The sequence below is a fragment of the Capsicum annuum genome, chromosome 8 (genome assembly GCF_002878395.1).
Source record: "Capsicum annuum cultivar UCD-10X-F1 chromosome 8, UCD10Xv1.1, whole genome shotgun sequence".
NCBI classification, from domain to species: domain Eukaryota; kingdom Viridiplantae; phylum Streptophyta; class Magnoliopsida; order Solanales; family Solanaceae; genus Capsicum; species Capsicum annuum.
Window position 1 is genome coordinate 108,548,386 of NC_061118.1, and position 26,122 is coordinate 108,574,507.

A 26,122-nucleotide genomic window follows, 5' to 3' on the forward strand; every position below is an offset into this window, starting at 1 on the left:
AAATAGATATTGTGCACCTCAATATTCTGCATCAGCATAAGTTGAGGGTGGTTGATGCTGTCATCTAAAAAAAATTGGGTTATGAGAAGAGCGCTGAAGAATAACTGTGATTGAATGAGAGGGTCCTTAATTCTGGTAAATAACTACCAAATAGGGTAAAGAGAGTAAAATTATTATACTTTAAGTCACTTACCAAATTAAATAACCTTCGCCGAGCCTAAAACCTCATTACAACCCTTATCAAGTCCTACTTGATCTTAGCGAGTCAATCATAAGAGAACGTTAGATGATAAGGGCAAGTTTATAGGTGTACACTGTGTTGGCAACTTATTTTTTGAGAGTGAGAAGCTTAGTTTTGTCCACGATTTAACTGTGTTATGTGAGGTGGAATTCTTTGGCTATGAGGGCATGTTGAGCTATATTTGTTCTATTTAGTTCTTTGGGGTGTTGTATCTATAGCTATAAATGTGTTGATTAGTAGTTAATGCCAATAGTGGATCCATGTGTATTGAAATGGCATAACCAAATGGGTTGTGGAATGATTGTATGATTATGTTGGTTTTACTGTGAACTGCCCATCATGATGTTGTTCATATATGTATCCCAGTGTTGAGTTGCTTGAGGAGAAGCAATTACCTTAAGTTGAGGGTGTTTGATGTTCCGGATTTTGACGGAACATTTAGGCCTTTTCCTTAGGATAATTATATGTTTTCAAGCAACCATGGTTGTATTTAACATGGTATTCTAGTGTTTTCAGGGTAAGGACTGAGTGTGAAGGATAACTTGGACAATCTGAGGAAAACAAAGGCAAATTGAGCAGCAACGGCTCAGGCGACAGACCGTCGACCTTGCAACGATCCATCGGGCTAAACCGTTGATGAAAAGTAGAAAGCATATACTCTGTACGGCCTGAGACAGTCCAGGCGATGGACCATCGGCCCTGCAATGAACCGTCGGTGTGAAACATCGCCATAATACAGAAGGTATCAGCATTAGAAGCCCTACGATGATGCAGGAGATGAAACATCAAACCTACGATGGACCATCGCTTGACCCATCGCCTATAAATAGAACATGAAGTCACTAGACACCCTGCGATGATGCAAGCAACAAACCGTTGGACCTACGATGGACCATCGCTTGACCCGTCAACCAAAACACGGAGAATCTGAGTTGGAATTTTAAAACCCCAGTTCTGGAATCACATAAATACCAAGTATTAGGGTTTATTCCATATCTTTGTCTTCGGTTTCATACTTTCTCTTCTATTGAGAGCTTTGTACTACTTTTCATTCGGATTTAAATCTAGAGACTGAGACGCGATTATTAGTTTTCATATTTTCCATCAAAGATTGAGAAGAACAATATTGTGACTTTTTTAAGTACTCTTTTGAAGCTATTTATGAACATGAATATAACTTTGATTTTTGACATGGAGATGTGTAGCTAAACTCCCATAAATAGGGTTATGGGAGCCTTGATGTAGAGAACTATTTTGGGGTTGTGACTAAGTCTGATTTCTAATATCTATCAAATTTGCATGAATATTTCTTCATTTTAATGACATCTCTTGGTTTCAAACTTGAGAATTGAGCCCATGAACTCCACTTGTCTGACAAGAAGGTGGAGGTTGGGAAAAGAAGTGATTCACATGAACTCCATAGGTTTACCCTTTGGGTTAATAGGTTGATGCCTTAATAGGATCAACCCTCATGAGAGTGTTATTGAATAATGCATGGACCCTTTAAGTTTGAGAGAAGTAAAGGGTGAAATACTCATTAGGTTGAGAAACATGTGGGTAATCTTTAGAATCCAATAATTCTTGCAATTGGATACATAAGTTAGAATTCGAGGACAAACTCACAACCCTAATTGTTTGAATATCTTGGTGAGCATAACTCTAGTTAATTTATTCTCATTGGAACTACATCTACATTTACTCTCAGTAGTTGGGCTTTTGTGTAACGCCAATACAAAAGAACATTGTTAACATTTCCAAACCCCCTTTATTTTGGAGCCTTAGATCAACAGTCTAATAATAGCCACAATACTTAGTGAACATAGTATTTCCTGTGGGATTTGACACCCAACCCAATTGGGTTCAATATTTGACAACGACCGCTTACTCTCTCGTAAGAGAGTTGTAATTTGGGTGTATCAGTAGTCATCTTTTCTTCTCTTGTCACCAACACACTATCTACTCTAATATTTGTGCCTATCTCCATAATAGTTCCAATCTTGGTTTCCTTACCCTTTGGCTCTAAAACCCGCCAACTTACGATCTTGGTACTTTGCTTCTTTTTCTAAATCAAAATCATAAGATTTAGAGACCTTACCCTGTGAACCAACTGCATTCACTTTCTCAAAATTCATTGTTGCAAACTGCTTCGTCAGGAGCCCAATATCAGTTCTAAGTTGCGTAATATCTTATGCCACAAAATTATCAACCACTCTATGCTCACTAGAATCTCCAATGGCATAAGTGCCAGTACCTCTCTCCGTATCCCAAGTATACCACCCTCAGTTGGTGAGAGAGATTTGGTCTAAAATATCTTATGCTACTTTCCAGCGTAGATGCATAAATGCTCCACCAGTGATCGTATCTGCTATAGCTTGAGAACTGATAGTCAGGGGTCGATAAAATATCTCAAGTAAATTAGTCTCATAAATATGATGATTGGTTACCATCTTCTTAAACTGAAACCATTCCTCATTCATCGACTCAGAATGTAGCTTCCTGAAGTTATATGTCTCATCTATCAATTGCAATATCCTGGGCAGAGGGAAGAAACGGTCTAGAAACTGCCTGCATAACTAATTCCAAGTAGTAATTGATCCTTTAGGAAGTTTCCATAACCATAATGAAGCTTCACTAGTCAACAAAAACAGGAACAACCTAAGTCTGTACGCTTTCTAATCTACCCCACCTATAGTGTATAAAGTTCAGATCCTAATAAAGTTTGCAAGATACATGTTTGCATCATCTGTATCCAAGCTCGCAAACACACCTTTTGAGTTCAAGAGTTGGATCATAGCACAAGTAATGTCGAACTTAACACCTGGTGTCAAAGTAGGAGGAATGATGGCTTCTGTCTAGGCAGAATCAATGTATCCCATATCCTCCTCTGGATCATCATATCGTGGTAAGTACTGGTAGGTTGGAATTACTTGAACTCTACCACCTCCAACTCTATATCAATTTTCGTCGAGTGCTATTGGATAATCTGTTTCTTGTCTCTGTCTTACTATCTCTGCCTCCTGCGCATCTGCTTCCCTTTTCTGGTTAACAGCTTTCTCTAATAACTATTTAGTTCTCTAATCAATAATGTTTTGAACATTCCCAAGAGGATGAGGCACAGTATTAGGATCATCCCTAACCCCTTCAAGATGGCCTTCACGTACGTATTCTGTCATCGTACGATTCAGCTGTAGAATTTTCTCTGGGTTTAGGATGTAGTGGGTGTAAGGGATTGCCTTGACTCCTAGTTAGGCATACACTAGTGTATGATCACCAAAATCAATAAAACCAGTATGATAATAATCATACTGGTTTGTTGTTTCAAAAACTATAAGAGGAGCATCAACCAACTTATCAACACCGCTAGCCCCAGCACCAGCACCATGACCATTACCGTCATCACCACCGCCATCTCCAGTAGCCCCATCAACAATAAAAAGCCCACCCTCCAAAGTGTTTTTCTTGTGATGGTTATTGCTCTGACCATTTGTTTTTATTCTATCAATCACCTTAGGGTCTAATAAAGTTTGCACAGACTGCAAAGTAAGAAAATAAATAATATATATATATTAGAATGATAATTAAATTATATAAATAAATCATTAATTAAAATAAAAACATAATTAGAATTATACTTACTGCTTCCTCTGGGGGTTGACAAGATCAAGAAATTTTATTTTTTATCACTTTTTTGCCGACAGCCATCTCAGAATTCTTACATATGAAACTTCTTCTTGGTAGTTCACTTGTTGTCTGAGATAAGAAATGGCTTTAAATATTCAAGCCTATAAAATTACGCTAATAAATCAAAAACATTATTCAATTAAAAATAAATAAATCATAATAAAAGAAATATTTACCATGAAAGTCCATGAAAAGTCATATAAGTTGATTGTCTTTGGCGATAATGGAGCCAACAAATATTTAGCAGTTATTTTGCATCTTTCATAACCCCAAGGATAGTGTTTAAATACCTCAAGATCCTCGGAGAGCTTTATTAAATCAAGTGGTATGTTGATGTTAACATCTCTCGCTCAAAGAATATTATGTACAAACCAAACCAAGCACAATGATTGATTATTCTTCTTTATGTTTTTACCTTTCAAATCTTCTATCAGATTTGTGTTTTTGAAGCTTGGACCAACAAGGGACAATAAGTCATCATCATCACTTGACTTGTCTTTGTCTTTTGGTGTGCGGGGTATTTTTTCGATTAGAATAGGTACAGGTTGAGAAGGAGGATAACATTTTAGTCCAGTAACTATGAAAAACTCTTTCCAACCAAAACCAAACTGGCATGCCACAGTAATTTATCCACACCTCATCCATCTTATCTTTATTTTCATACATAAACCTACGCTTGAGAAGACCATACACCATGGTCATTTCGAGACAAGCATTGTTGCTCTCAGAAAAATTAAGATATTGTCCAAAGCAGCTGTCCTTGAAATAAGCATTCAATTTTTGATCTTAGAGTATTTTTTTGAAGATGTCAAAAGATTTTCTCATAACTGACTTTACCAAAAAATCACCAGTTAAATTTGTGGCATCATCGCTTCATTGTCACATGATAACTATCAATGCTGAAGGTTTTGATCAACTCTTCAATGGAAGGGCTATTAGCATTTGGATCATGTCAACTTTTTGAAATAAATTCAACATCTCTTTTGAAACTTTCCTCTTCCTCATATTCATTTTCTTCTGTTTCTGATTAAGATATCATTTGTACAGCAAGCTCATAGAGTAGTGGATGTAGCTTAGCTACTTTACTTATTCCTTTACTTGGATTTGATTCGCTTTCTTTTCTTTTGAAAGCCATATTATCTAAAAATAAGAGAAAACTAAAAAGATTACAATTGATTAATGCATCATTAAAAAGCGATAACAGTAAATTAATAAGTAACAGATGACCCATCTGTTGGAAGAAATCAAAGTCTTGGACATGTCATCTGTTGGATTAACTGTTAGGATTTCATCCAACAGAAAAACCATTTGTTGTTCATCTGTTGCAATAGATGGTTCATCTGTTGAAAAAAATAAACTAGTAGCAAGATGTATTCAATAGAACAACAGCAATATCACTATTTATCAATACACTATTTTTATCAAGACTAACAACAACCCACAAATAATAAATCAACCCAGCACACCAACACAACACACACACCAAGAACATCAACATTTACCAACAACATTAACATTGTACAAACACAAATAACAAAAAAGCTTAAAAAACACAAAAAAACATCAACAAATCAAATCACCAGAGTTGTTTGTTAGATTTGATCACAATAGATGTCTCTGGAAAAATTTTAAAAATCAACTCTCACGATTTTTACAAAAATGTTCGACAACAAGAACTATAGTAACAACAAAAAATCATATTTCACTCCGAAAAGAGAAGAGAAGAAATACCACAAATTAGAATTTTCTTGAACCCTCATATCAAATTTAAGCAACAAATATTGAAAGTGTTAACCCATACTAGAAGAGATGTTAACTCAAGTTTCCTTTTTTCTTCGTCATTAGAAAGCCCTCATTTTTTACCTATGAAAGTCAAAAAGGAACGATGAAAAACTCGAAACTATTGTCACTGGAGAATATTGTCACGTCGATTGACGATTCAAAGTCGAAAAGGAATTCGAAACTATTTGTCGCCAGAGGTTGAAGTCGCCGGAGATTGAAGGGAGAAATTTGCCAAACTGTTAGTTGCGAGAAGTTTGAGAGAAATTGTCAAGAGAAAAGGGGGAGAGACGGTTGATTTGGAGAGGAGAGGAGAGTTTGAGGGGTGTGGATTGATTTGTATTTTTTTAAAAATTAGAAAGTTTTGAAAATATTAATTAAGTCCACAATTAACTTAATTAAATTTCTTAATTATGTTTGACCCTTGTAAGTGGGTCAATATCACCAATACCACAATACAAACTTAAAAGCCACATTTCCTTCAATTTTCTCCAGTAATGTACTCCTTCTGATTTTAACATGTCTAGCTATATAATATTTTTCCTTGACCATTTGGTTTACACTGAAAAGTTACAATTTTGTTGATCGTGCTCCTTAGGCAGATTGTACCCTTGGAGGCATTTCTTTCCTCCTTTTTAATAGTACCAAGAAACTTTAACGACTTAAAAATGGAATAAAATATCAATTAATTTCCCACTATTATTTTTCGTCAAAGTTCCGATAAATGCTTCGGTTATTATTAAGTTAATAACAACCTTAAGTATAATTCAATTAATTTTTAAAAAAAAAAAAAACAATTATGACTGCAAACCGCATGCAAATTGACTAGTGCGTAAGCAAAAGCAAAAGAGGTACTAGCACATATGTACAAACTATTGAAATTCTAGATGAAACTTCTCTCCCCTCTCTATCCTATCTACCAAATTACATTTGCGTTACCTTCACCTGAACAATTTTTTAAAACTTTTTGAATTAGATGTACGCCGAAGTATTTCCATTGTATGCACTGTACTTATTTTATTGAAGTACATATTGGGACACAACATATAAACTTGCTCGTCAGTTAAATAGATCCTTCATAGTGACATCTCCATTCTGAATGCGTGTGACATACACAAATTATAGGTACTGGAAAACTGCACCAAATGCCTAAAGACCTGAATTGAATACATACACTTGGTATAATCCAGCTTACAAGCCAATCAGCACTCGGTCATTTAAAGGACACTACAACATTTTTCATCATAATCTACTCCAGAACTCTAATTTCTTGAGGTCTAATATGCTCACGGCCAGCAAAAGAATTTTTCCGCTCGTAAGCTGTTGTTTGCTCCGTAACTTGCTCCTCCATTTGCCTTATCCGAGACCAAGTTTACCCATTGGACTTTAGACAGCCATCCGTAGCATCATAAGAGGAACCCACCCACCCGCCCACCCCTTTGAGGTACAAAAAGCATGGTACAGAGGAGTTGTTCTATGTCCAACCTGCCTACCAAAACACGAACTACAAAACTAGATTTCAGCATAATCACGTATAGAGATACTAATACTTCAACAATAAGATTAAACCAGCACCGGGTTACATGGTACTTAATCAAAAGCTGTTCTAACGACCCCATAACCTACTAGGTACTCAACTTTTATAATCTACACTAAAACAGGCTTTAAAAAAACAAATCCACATCAAAACCTGATAACGATGTTTTAACAGAAGGAAATAAAGGATCTTTAGGAATAACAACTGAACAGCTGGTGATCATCTGAAACTTGCGACAGCCTGAGATGAATCATCAAAACTAAAGTTTTACATCATTCATACAATCACTAGTTGCTCCTTTGGGCCCCAGGTAACAAGCTTGAAAGACTGGGAACTCCTTGGCTTCTCATTTCCTCTTGTGCTTTCCTAATTTCCTCAGGATCTGCCACATAAAGCAAGCGCAATCAGCAGTGTAACCAAAGACACTTTACGTGTTGTCAGTCTTCTCTGAGAACCTGGAAACTACTTCAAGTATTATGAAGGAAAACAACTTCTGGAAATTTTAAACGAAAGTTCGCCACGTATCGGTCACTCTACCTTTTCCACTGCACCGAAGTACTTCTATGATACAATAGTAAGTGACGGTAAAAAGAGGTATATCAGTAATTAGCTTGATTCGCTACCAATAAAATCTGGTAGCTGAACGTCACCTAAGAGTTTCTTTGCTGATCCAGAAGGAAAGTAGCAGTAGGAACACTGCTGATAGATATCCCTCCTTATGTCTATCATTGTTGTTGTTTATCGTGTTTACATTATCGCATTAGTTTTGTGGTTGATTATTGTTATTCTGGTAGATTTTGCACTATTCCCTTGTTAGTTGCTATATTTTCTTCACTATTTTCCTCTTCTTTGTACCTGGATTTGCTCACTTGAGCTGAGGGTCTTTCGGAATCAGCTTCTCTACCTCCCCGAGGTAGTGGTAAGGTCTGCGTACACTTTACCCTCCTCAAACCTCAATTGTGAGATTTTACAGGGTATGTTGTTGTAGTGCATTATCGAATGAATCGATTTCCACGGATGAAAATTGATTTTTGATTAGAGGGAATTGGATTTAGATATATGAATTATGAACATAAATAAGATTAATGCACCCTTTATGCATAATAATAGTTGGACAAACTTATAAATTGAGAAAAATGGTTGACCCAAAAGAAGTACAGTGCTTTTTACTTTCCCTATTGTCGATCAGCCTCCGTGACCACCTTCTACATATTTCTTTGCTCCTTTAATTCCGTTGTTGTCACATACACTTTAATTCTAAAATCATCACATCTCATATTGTGCAGAAGTCGTACTATAAGAACCTTAAGCCATCACTAACCAGAGCACCAAAAGATTAAAGATGTGTGCGCGAGAGTGAGACAGACAGAGACAGAGAGAGAAACAATAGCCCAATGTTATCACACTTAATAGGCCTACTTTTCAAGCAAAACCCTGAAACATACACATAAATCAGAAAGTTTTTTTTCCTTCAGTGTGCAGTAGACTGGTAATAGCAGCTAATTCCAAGGTTCGGGATATTTAGAGCTGCGCAGAGCAGCAACAAAACATTAATTATGATCTGAGTTTTTTTTTATAACCAAAACTAATTATGATCTGATAGCAACCATGGAGTCTCAAATCCATCAAGGACTAGGGAATATCAAGACACTTAAATGGACTTCAATTAGCAATGCAAACATCTCTCATGATGGAAGAGGAGCTCCAGCCCAATGTAGATATTTTGAAAAGTCTTACAACTATTTGGAGGCTTAAGTTGAAGACCAAGAGGAGCTGGATTGAGGCCTAAAATCTGTCCAAAGAGGGAACAAGTCTAGCCGCCCAACGAGTGTTTCTGGATCAAGTAAGTGAATCAAGGGCGAAGAGGGCAAAATTCTGGTGGAAGAGGCACTCATTAGATGATGATGAACAGCATATTTTCATAAACTCTTCAACAAAGGAGACGGTCACATCCTGCTTGGGGCAATGTTATCAAAAACAAAAGTCGCAAAAAACCTCTCAAGCTCTGTTGGGGCTTTAAGTGCAAAGCGCAAATACAGCGTGAGCTTTAATGAAAAAAGGGCAAAGGGGGAAAAAAATATTTAGTCCAAAACAGCATGAATGACAAATATATGCACAAAGAAATTGAAAAAATTTATGATAAAGGTGAAATATCAATTGTTTTTAGTCGTTCATTGGAAAAGAAAAGTATGTATTAGAACCTTGATAACGACACTGACGTGCACATTAAGGGAGGCTTAAGCGTGCTTTAGGAAGCATCATGATTTTGGGTGTTGTAGGTGTATAAATGTTGAAGAGATTGAGGGTGCTATTCGTAGGATGCATAAGGGAAGAGTACATGGACCGAACGAGATGGTGGAATATTGAAAGAGTGCAGGCAGGGTAGGTATCGAGTAGCTAACTGGGTTGTTTAGTGTCATTTTTAGGATCACAAAAGTAAGAATGAAGGTTGAATATAATGATTCTGTTATACAAGAACAAGAGTGACATTTATAATTGCAACAACTATAGGGTATCAAGTTGTTGATCCACACTATGAAAGTACGAGAGAGTGGTGGAGATGAGGATGACGGAGGGTGTTGAAATTTCTACGAATCAATTTGAATTCATGTCGGGAAGCTCAACCACAGAAGTCATTCATTTGATAAGGAGACGGGTGGAGCAATACAAAGAGGGGAAGGATTTACACATGGTGTTTATCAACCTAGAAAAGGCTTATGATAAAGTCTCAAGGGAGGTTTTATGAAGATGCTCGGAGGCTAGAGGTGTACCTGTGGAGTATATTATCGTGGGATCAAGGACATGTACAATAGAGCCAAGAGCTTGCTAAGGACGGTGGGAGGAGATTCAAAGCACTTTCCAATTTTGAGGGGGTTTCACCAGGTATCAACCCTTGGTCCGTCTTTATTTACCTTGGTAATGAATATTGACGGGACAAATTCAAGGTGAGGCATCATAGGGGTGGGGGTTATTTGTTGATGATATAATTCTAATTAACGAGACTCGCGACAGAGTTAATGCTAAGTTAGAGATTCGTAGAGAAAACCTAGGGTTGAAAGGGTTTAGACTGAGTAAGACCAAAACAAAATACTTGGAGTGCAAGTTTAGTGACATATCACATGAGATAGGTATGAAAGTGCGGCTTGATACACAAGCCTTCCAAAATATAGGGAATGGGGAGATCGACAAGGATGTCACTCACCATATTGGCATTGGGTGGATGAAATAGAGGTTCTCATCCAGAGTCTTGTGTGACCAAAACTTAAAGGCAAGTTCTACAGAACAATAGTTAGACCGACTATGTTGTATAGGGCAAAGTATTGGTCAGTCAAGAACTCTAATGTTCAAAAAGTTGAAATTTGAATAAATGAGGATAATGCGATGAATGTGTGACATATTGGGAGAGATAGGATTAGAAATAAGGATATCCAGGACAAGGTAGGAGTGTCTTCGATGGAGGACGATGTCAGAAGAAAGACTGAGATGGTTCGGACGTGTGAAGAGATGTCTCGATGCCCCTGCATAGAGGTGTGAGAGACAGGTTATGGATGGTTTCAAGAGAAGGTAGACTTAAAAAGTATTAGGGAGAGGTGATCAAACAGGACATGATGCAGTTTCAGCTGATCAAAGACATGACCTTACGAATTAGGATAAAAGGTTAGTATGTGTTAGTGTGTTGTCTTGTTACCCATCCTTACAAGTAGTTATAGTATTGCTTATGTAGTTTCTAGTCCTTCGATTTCTACTATTATTTGTTGTCTTGAACTTCGACTATAATATTATTTTGTTGTAATTATTGTCATGTTACTATCTGTCGAGTTTTCTTACTATATGTCATTTCTTGTAGTTTTATTACTTCTTTTTTGGATTGCTTTGGATGTCACATTAGTGGGGGTCTATTGGAAACGGCTTTTCTATTGCTGAGGTAGGGGTATGATCAGCGTACACTCTACCCTCCCTAAACCTCACTTTGTGGGATTATACTAACATTAGGTATGTTGTTATTGTTGTTGACCGTCTTTATAGCTTTACTGAATAAAGTGTTAGTAGTCTTCTATGCACCTTGAAAAGGTCATCTTATTTAATTTAGTTTGACCACCTTTTAATTATTCTTGCACAAAGGAGTGCTTTCTTCTTCAATGTAATTAACTTTGTACTAATACTATTAGCTTGTGCAGACCTTTGAGGTTCTCCTCAAGGTTTGCCCTTTTAGTTCTACCTTGAACCATAGCTGAGATTTCCTCAATTGTCAGATGTCTGGTTTGATCTCTTCCCATCCCCCCACCCCCTCTTCCTATTCTTCTTCTTAATTGATTCACTACTTTTATTAAAAAGCATTTCAAGTATCAAATACATGAACTTCTTCTCTCTCAAGAATCATTCTCTCCACTTTCTAATCTTCTACGATTAAAATCTTCCGCTATAGTATGGCACAAGAAAGTTTAAGTCTTCCACTATCTGTGTTGTTATCATGAACTAGGAGGGGTATGGCTCAAGAAAGTTTATAGTCTTCTGTTATCTGTGTTGTTATCATGATCTAGGAGAGGTATGGATACAATTTTTTTGTTAAATATACAATGAGACACATTAATTCTATTAGACCCATACAAATGCCACAGATTTGGACAAATATTACAAACACAAGTATCTAGATGGTAATAGCGGCAAACATAAATTGACGCATTTAGAAGGTCATTGTGAGTCAAGAAACCAAAAAGAGAAAAGAGTAAATGGTACAAGGCATATGGGGTCCGGTTGGTTTATAAGGATGAATTGCTGATGTTTCTTAAGTATGGTCACACTCTTTTTTTATTTGGTCCATCCTAAATTTATATTTGACACTAGAAAATGGATAAGCATCATTCATAATTCATTATCCAACTCAATAAAAGTAACATGCTGATGGATAAACTCATAAGCAGATATACATCATAATCATTGGGGGGCATCATCCTCTAGGAAACAACACATTGATGTCGTCTAGAAAAAAACAAGAAACTAGCATTGTGGATAACTAGAACTGAATTGTGGATTTAGAGACCTACTGGATATCAATACATTTTAGTTTTGACAATGGTAGAACAACAACATAGAGTACACTCACCCATATTCTCAATCAATTTTGGCATCAAAAACATCACAACCAGCATGAATCCAACCATCAGACCCATTGGGCTCTTCACCAGAGACATAACGGAGAAGGGTTCCCTCATCTGCAAGAAATATTCACATATTAGTTAGGAAAATAATAGAAAGGCGAAAGGGAAAATAAAAAGTTCGACCTCATAATATTGCTCATCCCGCAATGGCTCCAAAGCCAGCTCACTCAGGCTTCTCCTATTTTCAGTTAATGCAGCTTGAACCTTACCAGGATTTCTGGCACTGACATCAACTCGAACCTGAAGGACAGAAGAAGGTTATTAGCCTAAAAATTCTTGTCAAGGAATTGGTGATTAGGCAATGATCGTGGGAAAAGAAGCTTACTGGAGAAAAGAAGTAACCAATTGTAGATACTTCTATGAGATGTGTCCCTGCTGGCACATTGTGGCTTTTGAAGACTACGGTTAAGGAATTACTAAGAGAACATAAAATAAATCTTCTCATGCTTTTTGCAAAGACTGTCTAGTACTACAGTTATTTGCAAGGTCCCAAAAATTACTTACTGACAACATATGAAGTAAATAAAAAGGGTAATGACAAGAGAGACGATAAAAGGCATATAACAGATAAAAAGGTCTAATCCCTAATATCTCATTTATGATATGTGGGACTCAATGATTGAGAAGGTTAAGAAAATAATCTTTGAGCATGAAGGGGAAGATCTCATTTTCGGCCAGTCAAATTTTTTTTATTCTATTCCCGATGTTCTTGCGGCTAGGTGGAACAAAAGCAATACCCCTTTTACATTGCATGGCACATTCTTTGGTTTCCAACTACTATCATGAATCATGGCTTCAAAGAGAGAGTGGGACTCAACGGGTAGCTCCTAATGAAGATATAGAAATTTCATTGAATAGAATCAAGAGCTTTCAAAGGTATTTTAAAGATTCTAATCAAATGAAACAAGTCTCATTGGAATATGGAAAATTTTGTAGCGGGGGTGGTTATTTTGGTAAGCCTCATGTGATTGATGCTATGATGTATGAAGATCCTCTTTCTTGGTGGGGAAATCATGGTGTCTCAACTTCACTTTTGCAACAATTAGCTTTCAAGTTGCTTACTCAACCGCTTCTTCCTCTTGTTGTGAAAGAAATTAGAGCACGTATTCTTTGATTCAAAACATCAAGAGAAATAAGTTAGCTTCAAGAGCCGAAGATTTAGTGTTTGTACATTATAATCTACGGTTGCTATCTCGCAAGAAAGAGAAACATATAAATGGGCCGAGCAAATATTGAGATGTAGGTATGTCTACATTTTCTTTATTATTTTCCTCAATTATTTATTTTGAATGATAATCTTTTCTTTTTTTATATAAAAACTTTTTAATGTATCTATTCTTTTTAGGTGGAGATCAAGTTGATGTTGACGAGACAATTAATAATTTAGCCGAGCTATCAATAAATGAACCTCAATGGAACGTGTGGTCTTTGACAAATTTGAAGATTTGGAAAAAGTTGAAGAAGATGCGGAAGAGTAGCTAAGTAACTTGAGATAACTTGATAGTGAACATTTTTTTCTGTTAATTTTGAATTAATGTTTTAAGTTGGGATGCTTTCCTGCTTTTTTTCAATAGCGGATTTTTAGAATATCTTTAAAATTTAGATTTTGACAAATCCGACTCTCGGATCCTCACCCATCTCAGATACCCGCATCCAAGTCCGAGCAACTTAGGTTACCATAAAACAGAGAAAAAGATAACCAAAAAAAAAAGTACGGTAAACAAACTTAACAAATAGAAAATAAAGAAAAGGAATAGAAAACAGAGAACAGAAGAAGAACAAAAAATCGAAGAAAGGGGAGAAAAGAAGAATAATCAAAGAAGAAGAGTAATATTTTCGACTAGGATTTCATGAAGAATCGAAGAGGAAAACTTACCTTGAAACCCTAGAAAATTGCAGCGGCAGCAAGAAGATGTGTACGTCTCTGTTACAATTATTTAATAGTTAGACCTAAAATTAACCCTTATTTCAACTAAATTTCCAAATCTCTCGCTTTTTTCCCATAAGCGACACTTCGCGCCTCAGTCGCTTCTCGCTTCTCGCTTCTTCTGCTGATGAAGCACGCTTTTCTGTTCTCACCTTGCTTCAGGACATAAAAGTGCTGGACCCAACACTTCGCCTTGCTTCACGCTTTTAAGTGTGAAACGAGCGCTTTCAATAATACTGTTAGATGAGATAACAAACAACAAAAAGAAGGGAATTAAAGGCATCAAATCAAATTTTAGATAGTAGTCAATTTGATGGGCGGCCTGGTTGAACACATGAAATAAAAACAACTTAGTTCCGTTATTTCATATATGTCAAGAAACCTCTGGAGAAGAACATGGCGGACAAACCAATGCACCAAAAATGTAAGAAACACAGCACAATGAGCCCCTTCCTTTTGGAAATAGAGCAGCAGTTATATGTTAGTAGAATAACAAAAATAACAACAATGACCTCTCTGATATCAAAGCTGAGAATTACATGGAAATATAAGAAGGATACAAAGAGAAATATCCATCAGGTCTCAGGAAAGTAACTTGTTGGCCGCTATTGAGTATGACTTTAACATCCGATGCTTTAGCTTCCAAACCAGATCCTTCTAAGCTAAAACCTACCACACAATAGGTAGAAATGTTACACCTGATATAACACATCAAGAGAAGGATTTGAAGCACACTTTAGTGCAAGGTAAACCTCTAAAAACATGATGAGGACTATAGCATTGTATTCTAAAATGACAGGACAGAATGTAGAAAACCTCAACCCTATTAAAACTAGGAATATCTAACCAAAAATATTCTCCATTGAAGCCAAATGATAGTCTTAACTTCTTACTGTGACCAAACGGAAATCCTGTTCTCTTTCCATGATTATTTTCTCTTCTCTATAAACAGCACTCTGAGTATCATATTACTTTAAAAAAATAAAACCAAATCCTTTTTATGGAGATGGTAAAAATTATAGATTCAGAATAGAACCCTGACTATTTGTCCAAATTCTCTATACACTGTAACAGGGTCTCCATGTCGTAAAACTCAATCCACTTTTTAATCTTATAAAATATTCTAATCAATTCCTACTATCTCACCGCTCAAATTAGGTCAAACAAAATGACAAAAAGGGAACACTATGATACAGGGGCAACAAGCAACATCAATTGCAGCGATACAAATATTTTTGGTCTTATTTAAGAAAAAAGGTTTGAGTCGAGGGTCTTTCAAAAGCAGCCTGTACCCTCAAGGTCTGCATACACTCTACCCTCAAGGTCTGCATACACTCTACCCTCACCAGACCTCACTTGTGGAATTCCATTGGGCATGTTGTTGTTGTTGTTGTATTTAAGAAACACGATGTCTGTTTAATGACTACCATAGACAGTAAATAGTCCCAAAAAAAAGTACTTCCCCCACACAACTTAGATTCAAGTCATTCCATCTAAACAACAGATGTGTAAGTTAGCTCAACACAAAGATACTGAGGCTTCAAATGTATAATGAGTGCCCTTGAAATTTAAGTCACCAACAAAGCAAGCTGATAGGAGGACCAGCGGACAACTGTATTGTAGAATGTTTCAGACATTTTAAGTGTCCTCCCATGTAAAAGTGTTCACCTTTTCTACCTCACCAAAGTTAAGACAACATGCTGTACTTTCTCCTAAATTAAGCTTCTTTGTTTCAACCACAAATGCCGAGTGCCAACTGTCTAACTAGGTCTTTCAGGTTTACGTTATGATAAGATCACATCTTTCTTAACAGTGCATATATGGAAATTAAGGTACCTTTTTTCATTGAAAATCCCCTAAGAAATCTGATTTAATTTTTTTTGATAATTATGGTGTCTGGGCAAGCTTGCACACCTCGACTAATTCCATGGGATACCTTCCACCCCCGCCAACAACAAATATCAGGCAACTCTGTCCACCAAGGTTGGAATAGATGGAAAGAAATCACCTAGTGTTCGACTATGGTTGGAATTGAACCTGAGACCTCATGGTACTCAACCCAACTTCATTGAACCACTAGGTCACACCCTTGGGTGCAAATCCACACTCCATTCCTTGAGATTTTATGGACATCACGATATCCCTTGTATAATCCAAAATCATCAGATAATTAGATTTAGGCTTCATTTGTTTTTATTAAGATGTGAATAAAAAATTAAATGTACACATTTGAATATTAAGATGTATAAAGATCTAGATACTAAATAATTAGGCTTGAGTCATCGATATCCCCTTAAACTTGTTTCGAAATTTCACTTGGACCCCTCAACTAAGACTGGTATCTATTGAACACCTAAATTATTTAAAATGTATACCTATTAGGCAATTGCTGATATGGCAAGGAAAGTGTGTTACACTTTCCTTAGGCGCGTGATCAAGTGCCAATTAATATTTTATTTTTATTAAAAAATTTAAACTTAAATTATTTTATTAATATAATTTTTTATTACCCCCCGGGTCCCCATAGTCTTCACACCCTCCCCGATATTTCACCACATCAAAATATCGAAAACCACCCGTATAGTAAACAAAAGCAAAATTAACAACCCGCACATAAAAAAAACTGCTTAATATATAAACTGAACAATTACTTTGGCCTGTTCACGGATCAACACCAAAATCAACAACTAAAAAATTGGAAAAACTTCAACTGAAATAAATTTTTTTGAGTTGTTCTTCTTCAATTAAACTTTTTTAGAACTTTGATTTTCAACTCGATTCTTATTTCAATGGTTCTGTTTTTTTATTTGCCGAAAAAAATCGATCCATTTTCAGTCGATGAAAATTTCGATTTTCAATGGTTCTGTTTCTTGAGTTAGTTCAATAACCTTTTATTGGTATTATTTTGGGTTTTACGCCATTGATGAGGTTGAAATTTTTGGCTAACAGTGATGAAAATAATGACAACTACGATGTCATTAATGGACAGGGCGGGGAGGCCATAGTGTTCTCCATATGAATTTTGAAGAAATACTGGAGGGAGGTGATTAGACATGACATGGGGCAGCTTCCGCTTACTGAGGACATGATCCTAAATAGGAAGATGTGGGAGGTCGCGGATAAGGTAGAAGGCTAGTGTGAGTGTGTGGGTTGTAGCAAGCAATCAAGAGAGATCTTGTATAGCCGGGTTAGTAATCCTAGGATTGTGTACATAGGTCTTTGGTATGTGAGTGTATGTTACTACTAGGTGGGTGTCCTATTTCTTATTTCTTAGTTCCTATTTTCTCTTTTCTTGTTGCCCTTATTTCTCGTATTTCGTATTTCTCTGATTTCTATTGTATTATTTCTTATTCCTTATTTCTGTTATGTCATTCATCCCTTTGTTTACTACTCTTTATCTTGAGCCGGGGGTCTATCGAAAACAGCCTCTCTACTTCTTTAAAGATAGCGGTATAGACTGCATACATCTTACCCTCCCTAAACCCCACTTTGTGGGAATACCCTGGGTGTTGTTGTTGTTGTTTACTAAAATGGTTCCCAAATCAGATATGAAAAGATATGAGAAAAAAGAGTAGAAGAGATTATATCTAAAATTTATTTGGAAAGAAGAAGGTGAGGGTGAGGGGTGAGGGGTGAGGGGTGGGGGGGAAGAAGGTGGGGGGTGAGGGGTGGGGGTGGGGGGGACTAGTTTATTTATTTTTTAATAATTATTTGGACCCTCTATACCACGTGACAGTTTTAAATTAGTTGTTTTTGCCATGTCACGGCAAGTGTATTACACACACTTTATAATTTGTGCTAAATATCCGAAAGTGCCTAATAGGAACAATTTTCTACATAGTATAGGTGTTCAATAGGTACCTGTCTTAGCTGAGGGGTCCAAATGAAATTTAAACAAGTTTAAGGGGCAATCGATGACTTAAGCCAAATAATTAAGAGGGTATGTTTTTCAACATATAATGTATAAAATATCCCTCTATTTAAAAACTAATTAAGTATACAATTAATGAAATCTTAAACTAATCTAATACTATATCAATAAAATATCTTTTAAAAACTATATGGCGGTTGGTGGCGGTGGTGATGGCTAGTTTTCGTGGTTGTGGATGTCAGTTGGGTGGTATTGGCTAATAGTGGTGTCGTGGGTAGTAGTTAGTGGTAGTTGGCACTAATGGATGATGGTAGCTGATTGTTGTGGTGGATAATAGGTGATAAAAATGGATGGTGGAAGACTCTAAAATTAGCAGATTAGAAAGAGGAAAGGAGTTGATTCACTCAAGCTCAAAAATATAATACTTGAAACCTTGTACCTTCACAAAAAAATTTTGAAACCTTGTTTAATAGTTAAAAAAACAATGAATCAATTAAGAAAAAGCAGAATAGGAAAGAGGGAACTCAAACAAGGAATCTTATATTGAAGAAATCCAAGATATGATTCAAGGTAAACAAAAAGAGCAGACTCCTAGAGAGAACCTTAAAGGTCTCCAAAGCCACAAGGCTACTGATATTAATATTAATTCAGCCTTGATTACAATGAAGAAAGAACCCATTACATAGAAACGTAAAAGTGGGCTGGTCAAACAAAACTAAATGAGAAATATATTCCCGAAGCACATAGACGGCTACCTACACTTAGTTCAATATAGCCAACACGGATTAAAACAACACGTTAAAGTTTAAATACATATTCTAGAAACACAACAACAACAACAACAAACCCAGTGTATTCCCACAAAGTAGGGTCTGGGGAGGGTAAGATGTACGTAGTCCATACCGCTACCTCCGAAGAAGTAGAGAGGTTGTTTCCGATAGACCCCCGGCTCAAGATAAAGAGTAGTAAACAAAGAGATGGATGACATAACAGAAATAAGGAATAAGAAATAATAAAATAAAAATCAGAGAAATACGAAATACAAGAAAAATAAGGGCAACACGAAAAGAGAAAATAGAAACTAAGAAATAAGAAATAGGATACCTACCTAGTAGTAACATACACTCACATACCAAAGACCTATGTATACAATCCTAGGATTACTAACCCGGCTACATAAGATCTCTCCTGACTGCTTGCTACAACCCACACACTCACACTAGCCTTCTACCTTTATCCGCGACCTCCACACCTTCCTATTTAGGGTTATATCCTCAGAAAGCTGAAGCTGCTCCATGTCATGTCTAATCACCTCTCTCCAGTATTTCTTCGGCCTACCTCTGCTCTTTCTGAAGCCAACCAAAGCTAGCCTCTCACACCTACGAACTGGGGCATCTGCGCCCCTCATATCACATGCCCAAACCATCTCAGCCTTCCTTCCCGCATCTTGTCCTCCACCGAAGCCACTCACACCTTCTCCCGGATAATCTCATTCCTAACTCTGTCCCCTCTAGTAAGCCCACATATCAAATGCAACATTCTCATTTCTGTCACCTTCAATTTTTGGATGTGGAAGTGCTTGACTGGCTAATACTTCGTTCCATACAACATGGCCGGACGGACTGCCACTCTATAAAATTTGCCTTTAAGCTTAAGGTGCACCTTTTTATCACACAACACTCCCGAGGCAAACCTCCACTTTATCCAACCTGCTCCAATACGTTTAGAGACATCCTCATCAACCTCACCATTCCCCTAAATCATAGACCCAAGATACTTAAAACTATCCCTCTTACAATCATCCTAGGAGTCCAACCTCACCACCACTTCGTCCTCCTGCCTCAAGTCACTAAACTTGCATTCCAAATACTCCGTCTTTGACCTACTCAACCTGAACCCCTTAGACTCAAGGGTTTGCCTCCAAACCTCCAATTTTTCATTTACACCCACCCCCTGCGTCTCATCAATCAGCACTACATCATCCGCAAATAACATACACCAAGACACCTCGCCTTGAATACTCCGCGTCAACACGTCTATCACCAACGCAAAAAGGAACGGACTAAGAGTCGATCCCTAATGCAACCCTGTCGCGACAGGAAAATGCTCTGAGTCTCCTCCCGCCATCCTCACTCGGGTCTTCCCTCCATCGTACATGTCCTTAATAGCTCTGATGTACGCCACCGGGACCCCTCTTACCTCAAAGCGTCTCCAAAGAACCTCCCTCGGAACTTTATCATAGCCTTTTCCAGGTCGATGAACACCATGTGTAAATCCCTCTTTCTTTCTCTATACTGCTCCACCAATCTCCTCACCTGGTAGATTACCTCTATCGTCGAGCGACCAAGCATAAATCCAAACTGATTCTCCGAAACGAACACGACCCTCCTCAATCTCCACTAAACCACTCTCTCCCAACTCTTCATAGTGTGACTCAACAGCTTAATACCCCTATAGTTGTTGCAACTCTAAATGTCACCCTTGTTTTTATATAACGAAATCATTGTACTCCCTCTCCAAGCCTCAGGCCTTCTCGCAGTCTTGAAAATGTCGTTAAACAGACCAGTCAACCACCTTAAACCTGCCTCACCAGCATACTTCCAAAAATCCACCGAAATCTCGTCAGGCCCCGTCGCCCTACCCCTCCGCATCCTACGAATCGCCTCTCTGACCTCCTCAACCTTAAAACGCTATCACGGCTCTCCTCTGAGTGCTTCAGCTCCCCTAACTCAATGCCTCTATATTTTCTAGAAACAACTCTTAGATTTTAGGTTCTTGTATTTTCTCCATTTTGAGAGATTTAGGGCCTATTCCAACTCATCTTGTATTCAACTTGGCCCCCAAATAGTGATAAGACTTTTTTAAGAGATCAACTTTGTGCAGCAGACATGTTTGCATTGCTAACTAAAGCCCATTAACGTGTCATGATAATCCCTAAGCCTCAATGGAGTTAAGCTTTCTTGGATGCTATCATATTGTAGTGATGAATCTTCTGATTATAAAGAGATCCATTCGGGTGATGATTGTGCTGGAGTTAGGAATTTGAGTATCGAATGTACTTTGTAGGTTGGGGAAGAGTCCTAGAAGAGGCCATGAGCATATTAGAGTTAACAAGGCTTTTTCAAACTGGAATGGAAGAATTATTAATGGGTGTGCTACTAAGATTCACAAGAATATTTGTCACAACTTAGTCAATGCTCACTTTTCTAAGAAGATGGGTTTATCTTGTGTTAAGCATGATTCATCATATACACCTTAAAATGGGTGAAAGAAGTAAGGGCAGATAAGAGAGCATTAGTGCGATTAACTCTTGGGAGATATAAGGATGAGGTTTGGTGTGATATGGTTCCTTTATTCACATGTCACATCTTATTGGGAAGATCATGGTATCTCCATACAAAAGCTTCATATGATCAAGAAAAGAAAAGTTATTCCTTGGTGAGAGATGATGAGAAGAAAACTGCCCTTGTTTCTTTGGCACCTATGAAGATTCAAGAAGATTAACTAAGGGTGAAAAGATCATGAAGGTGCATGACAAGGAAAAGAATGCAAGAGGGGAAACAGAAGTAGGTTGAAGAAGCCTAAAATTAGAATTGGTGTTAGAAGTCCACCATGCGATAAAAGAGAGATTCTTGGCAAGTACATAGGAACTTGTGATACTTATTATCTATGTTGCTCGGACTCGTCAAAAATGTCAAGAGGTGTGTCAAATTCGCCAAAAGTAGTGTATTTTTGAAGGATTCGACAAGGGTGCAGCATCAAAAGTGAAGAGTCTGCGCAACTAAGCTGATTACAACATACGTTACCCTAGAATAAAAAGAAATAATATAGCACTAGAAAACTTCTCTACACCAAACAAAAGTAAGGATGAGAGACAAAAGAAAGAGAGAAGCAAGGGTGAGCAACTTGACAACTCAAGAGAGGAAAAACGCGAGAAAATGATGAATGAAAAGAGTGAGTTGTCAAAAAGTAAGAACGAATGGATAGAATTAAGTGACGTGAGTTTGAGAGATGAGAAAAAAGAAGAGATTAAAAGAATAGAATGCATAATTGTGAAAGATTCTTGTTCAAGTTCTAACCAATTAACTCATTCTTTTCTAGTGTTTTGTACAAATATGTAGGTCATTGAAGAAGAAATCAACAAAGAGTTGGACCAATAATTCCAAAATGCAAGGAAATTCAATTTCAAAGAAGATTTGGAAAGTGTAAAAGCCAATGATTCATAAAAGCAATTGCAACTTGAAGACAAGTTTGAGCTTGATGATCTCATGTGGTATGGCCTTGTCAAAAACATATTGTTGAAAACAAAACTGAACTTGTACCACAATTTTGATAGAGGCCAAAATTTTGAGTGAAGGTATAACTCAAATTGAGTGTGAAATTTTTCTTATGTGAGCAACTTGCCAGTGCGAAGAAAGAAAGGTGCAGTATAACTTGAGTGAACAAATCCAAGGAAATTCAAGTTGGGCTTAAAAGAGTTGAGGGTGGTCAGATAGCTCGGCTTCCTAAGGACGAACTTGTCTCAATATAAGAACCACCTAGCAGCGCCCCCTAAATATGAATATTTGCCTATAGAATCTTCCGTTATGCGAATGTCAAAACCAAGTTCTCCCTTCTTTGGTCGGACTCAACACTGCGTCGCTGCATCTCCTCCTTCTGCTCCATATATTTAGTTGAAACCTCCATGAAGGCTTGTTGTTGTAGTTCCAGATTTGCATCTCCGTCAAAATCTCCTGATTCAGGGGATGATGCAGGTTCACCATAGTCTCCAAAACCAATTCTCTAATACCAAACGTAGCACTCAAGCTACATATTTGGATTAAGATAGGAAAAAAACACAACAAAGAAAATAAAAGAATTGAGAAAAATAATTCATACTCAAGCTACATATTTGGATTAAGATAGAAAAAAACACAACAAAGAAAATAAAAGAATTGAGAAAAATAATTCATACTTTCATAGAAAAGAGTCTAATATAACAAGGTTTAGCTAGCTACAGTCTGCAGCTGGCCTTGCAACGGATTGTACTATTGAGGATACTTGTCCATTACAGGTGGAAATTATGCCTATAGCAAAAATAAGATAAAGACTAAAATACGACCTAAATAGCTATTGGGCCAACAATCTAAACAACACAGCAAGGAATTATACTGATTAAGGCTTCATTTGTTTTCATTAACATTAAGACGTTTAAATTTGAATGCACATCTGGATGATTAAGACAATGTCTCTAAATCTAAACATTAAATGATTAAGATTGTTAATTTTCAACATATGAATTTACATAATTTAGTTATTTATAAAAATAATACATACACAACAAATAAAAGGATTAATTAGATATTAGAAAAACATTAATTTAATAAAATAAAATCATAATTTGATTAAAAAAATCATTTATGTTCACTAGTGATGGTGGAGATGTCTTGTAATGGTAGTGAGGTAGTAATGATTGGTCTTAGTGGCTACTAATGGTGGTGGTCATAGTTGTGATAGTGGAGGTGGTTGGTATTGTTGTGACTATCACGATGATGGTAATTGGGGGGTGTGGGGGTGGGGGGTGGGGGGGTTGGTTGACGGTAATTGGCAGTGTTGATGGTGGTTGTTGATATGCTTGTGGTAGTTGCCAATAGTACTAGGTGTGGTGGAGATGGTTGGCAGTAGGAATCGATCACAATGGAGGTATTGGCTAATGGAGATGGTGGAGGTGGCGATAATGGTGATGATGGTGGCTGAAGAATGTGTAGTGGTGGTTGATCTTGTGTTGGTAGTAGTTGATAGTGGTGCTAATTGTGATGGTGAAATTAGTTGGTAGTAGGAATTTCCTACAATGGTGGCAGTGGTTAATAGTGGTTGTAGAGGTGGAAACGGCAGTGGTGATAATGAATATAATTATAATGATAGAGGTTATATGTGTGATGGCGGCTAACAATAGTGGTTGATAGTAGTGTTGGTTGTTAGTGGTGGTTGTTATGGAAAAGTGTTTGATGGTTTCTGAGGGTAATGGTGGTGGTTAGTGGTGATGACCGATGATTATGGATAAATTGGCGGTCAATATTATCCCACACAAGAATAACTCTTAATGATACTAAGGCCCGTTTGGCCATAACTATTTTTCGAAAATTATTTCACTTTATTCAAAAAAATGACTGGCCATAAAAATTTTGTATATGGAAAAGTGAAAACACCTAAATACTTGTTTTCACTTTTTTCATCTCACTATTTCACTTTTTAGTTATATTTAAACCCTTTAAATTATCAAATGTCTTTCTCCAAAAGGTATGGCCAAACACAACTCCAACTTCAAAAATTTCAAATAAAGTGAAAAAAAAAATATTTTCATGGCCAAACGCCTACTAAGACTTTGTTCCAAATCTAATGATTGAGACTTATTTAGACCAATTAAAAGTGCTTAAATCTTAATGAAAACGAATGCACTTATTGGTCTGAAAGGTCTAAGCCATTCAGATTCAGACCTCCATAAACAAATAGAAAAGGTCAGCCCAATGTCACATCGTCCTCCTTGTTAAAGTAAATACAAGTAGGAATTTTACATAGCACATCCAAAGTTCCACACTGAATAAGAATTCTAAGCTCCTAACATGTTTCTCCCACAATACGTAGTAAATTATGTCACGGTTATAACCTTGTCAATCAATAACCCAAGTAGAAAAATCATTTTTTTGCAACTGAGTTCTTCTATCTATCCCCAATAATCAAATCAAAAGAGGACAAGGCAAAATCAAATGAGTACATACCAGGAATTTTGACTCGACCATTTATAGTATAACCATCACTGCTCCTGCCAAAATAATTATAGTAGCATAACAATAAGAAAAAAACCAAGCTTAAACAATTCAATATACCAAGATTTCAAATTACAATAGCTCGTTTGAACCAAAATAAAGATATGGAATTTCCTGCAGCAGTTATCACAAACTCCATATATGTAACTGAAATTCTTTTACAACAAAATAGATAAAAGTGCCCACCCATTGTCTAAATAATATATATTTTATGTTAATATTTTTCAGCTAAAAGTAGATAGTTGAAGAAACTTTTAAGAATATAAACTATCAGATCCGCCTCTGAATTATCATAGGAAAAAACAAAAACCCAGATCTGAAAACAGGTAAAAAGGGGAATACATGGAGTGAAGAGAGAGTACCCCGACGCGAACGCGAGAGAGGAGGGAAGTATAGAGCATAAAGCAAGAAGTGATATTAGAGATAGCAAGATTGTCATCGTCCTATTCATCAGTGCCATTGGAAATATCACTTTTGCAAAATGACGCTGATACAAGTAGGTTAAATGTTGACACCTACAAAGAACTAAAAGGCAATGGCCAACGGAGTCGTTACTAATGATTTCTCGTTACAACCTGTTTGGATAGTGGTTTGCCATGTTTCATATGATAGAGTATGGTATGGTATAGTATAGTTTGTATTATGTTTACTAAAATGCCTCAAATTGTTATAAATTTTAAATTTATCCAAAATTATTAATAAAACAATAATTGTATACTTTTTTGCCGGAAATAAAGGGCTGCCTCATGTCCATGCTGAGAAAATATTTGATCAAGCTCGTGTTGATGGCTTGAGATTGGATACAGGATTCATCAATTGTGAAAAATATTGAACAAGTTCCACGTAACCTATGGACACTGCTGTCTGAAAGCCTTAACTTCAATATGTTAAATTTGGATACCAAATTCTGGAAGAAAATACTTTTAAACTTAATATCAAACTCACTAAATAAATAATCCACAATATCTATGCATGACTATGACTACAATCAGAAAATCATGTTGGACTATGTTAAAAGGACAACCTGATGTTAGTTTATCACATTTTTTACCTCTGTTCATAGTATATATAAGATGCTCCTTAAATTAAATTTAGATCATAACCAAACATTTCTTTAGGTG

The 26,122-nt window shown here is 36.7% G+C and overlaps 1 protein-coding gene across 1 annotated transcript; it reads right to left on the bottom strand.

Annotated features, from left to right (window-relative positions):
• Positions 1-7,236: 7,236 nt before the first annotated feature.
• LOC107838864 (ER membrane protein complex subunit 7 homolog) lies at positions 7,237-25,652 on the bottom strand. Its single transcript, XM_016682102.2, has 7 exons — positions 25,364-25,652; positions 24,954-24,997; positions 14,885-14,993; positions 12,723-12,786; positions 12,521-12,637; positions 12,343-12,451; positions 7,237-7,620 (listed from the first exon to the last, which is right to left on the bottom strand). Exons 1-7 carry the CDS (start codon positions 25,459-25,461, stop codon positions 7,526-7,528), a joined length of 636 nt encoding a protein of 211 aa, XP_016537588.1. The 5' UTR covers positions 25,462-25,652; the 3' UTR covers positions 7,237-7,525.
• Between the last annotated feature and the right edge of the window lie 470 nt (positions 25,653-26,122).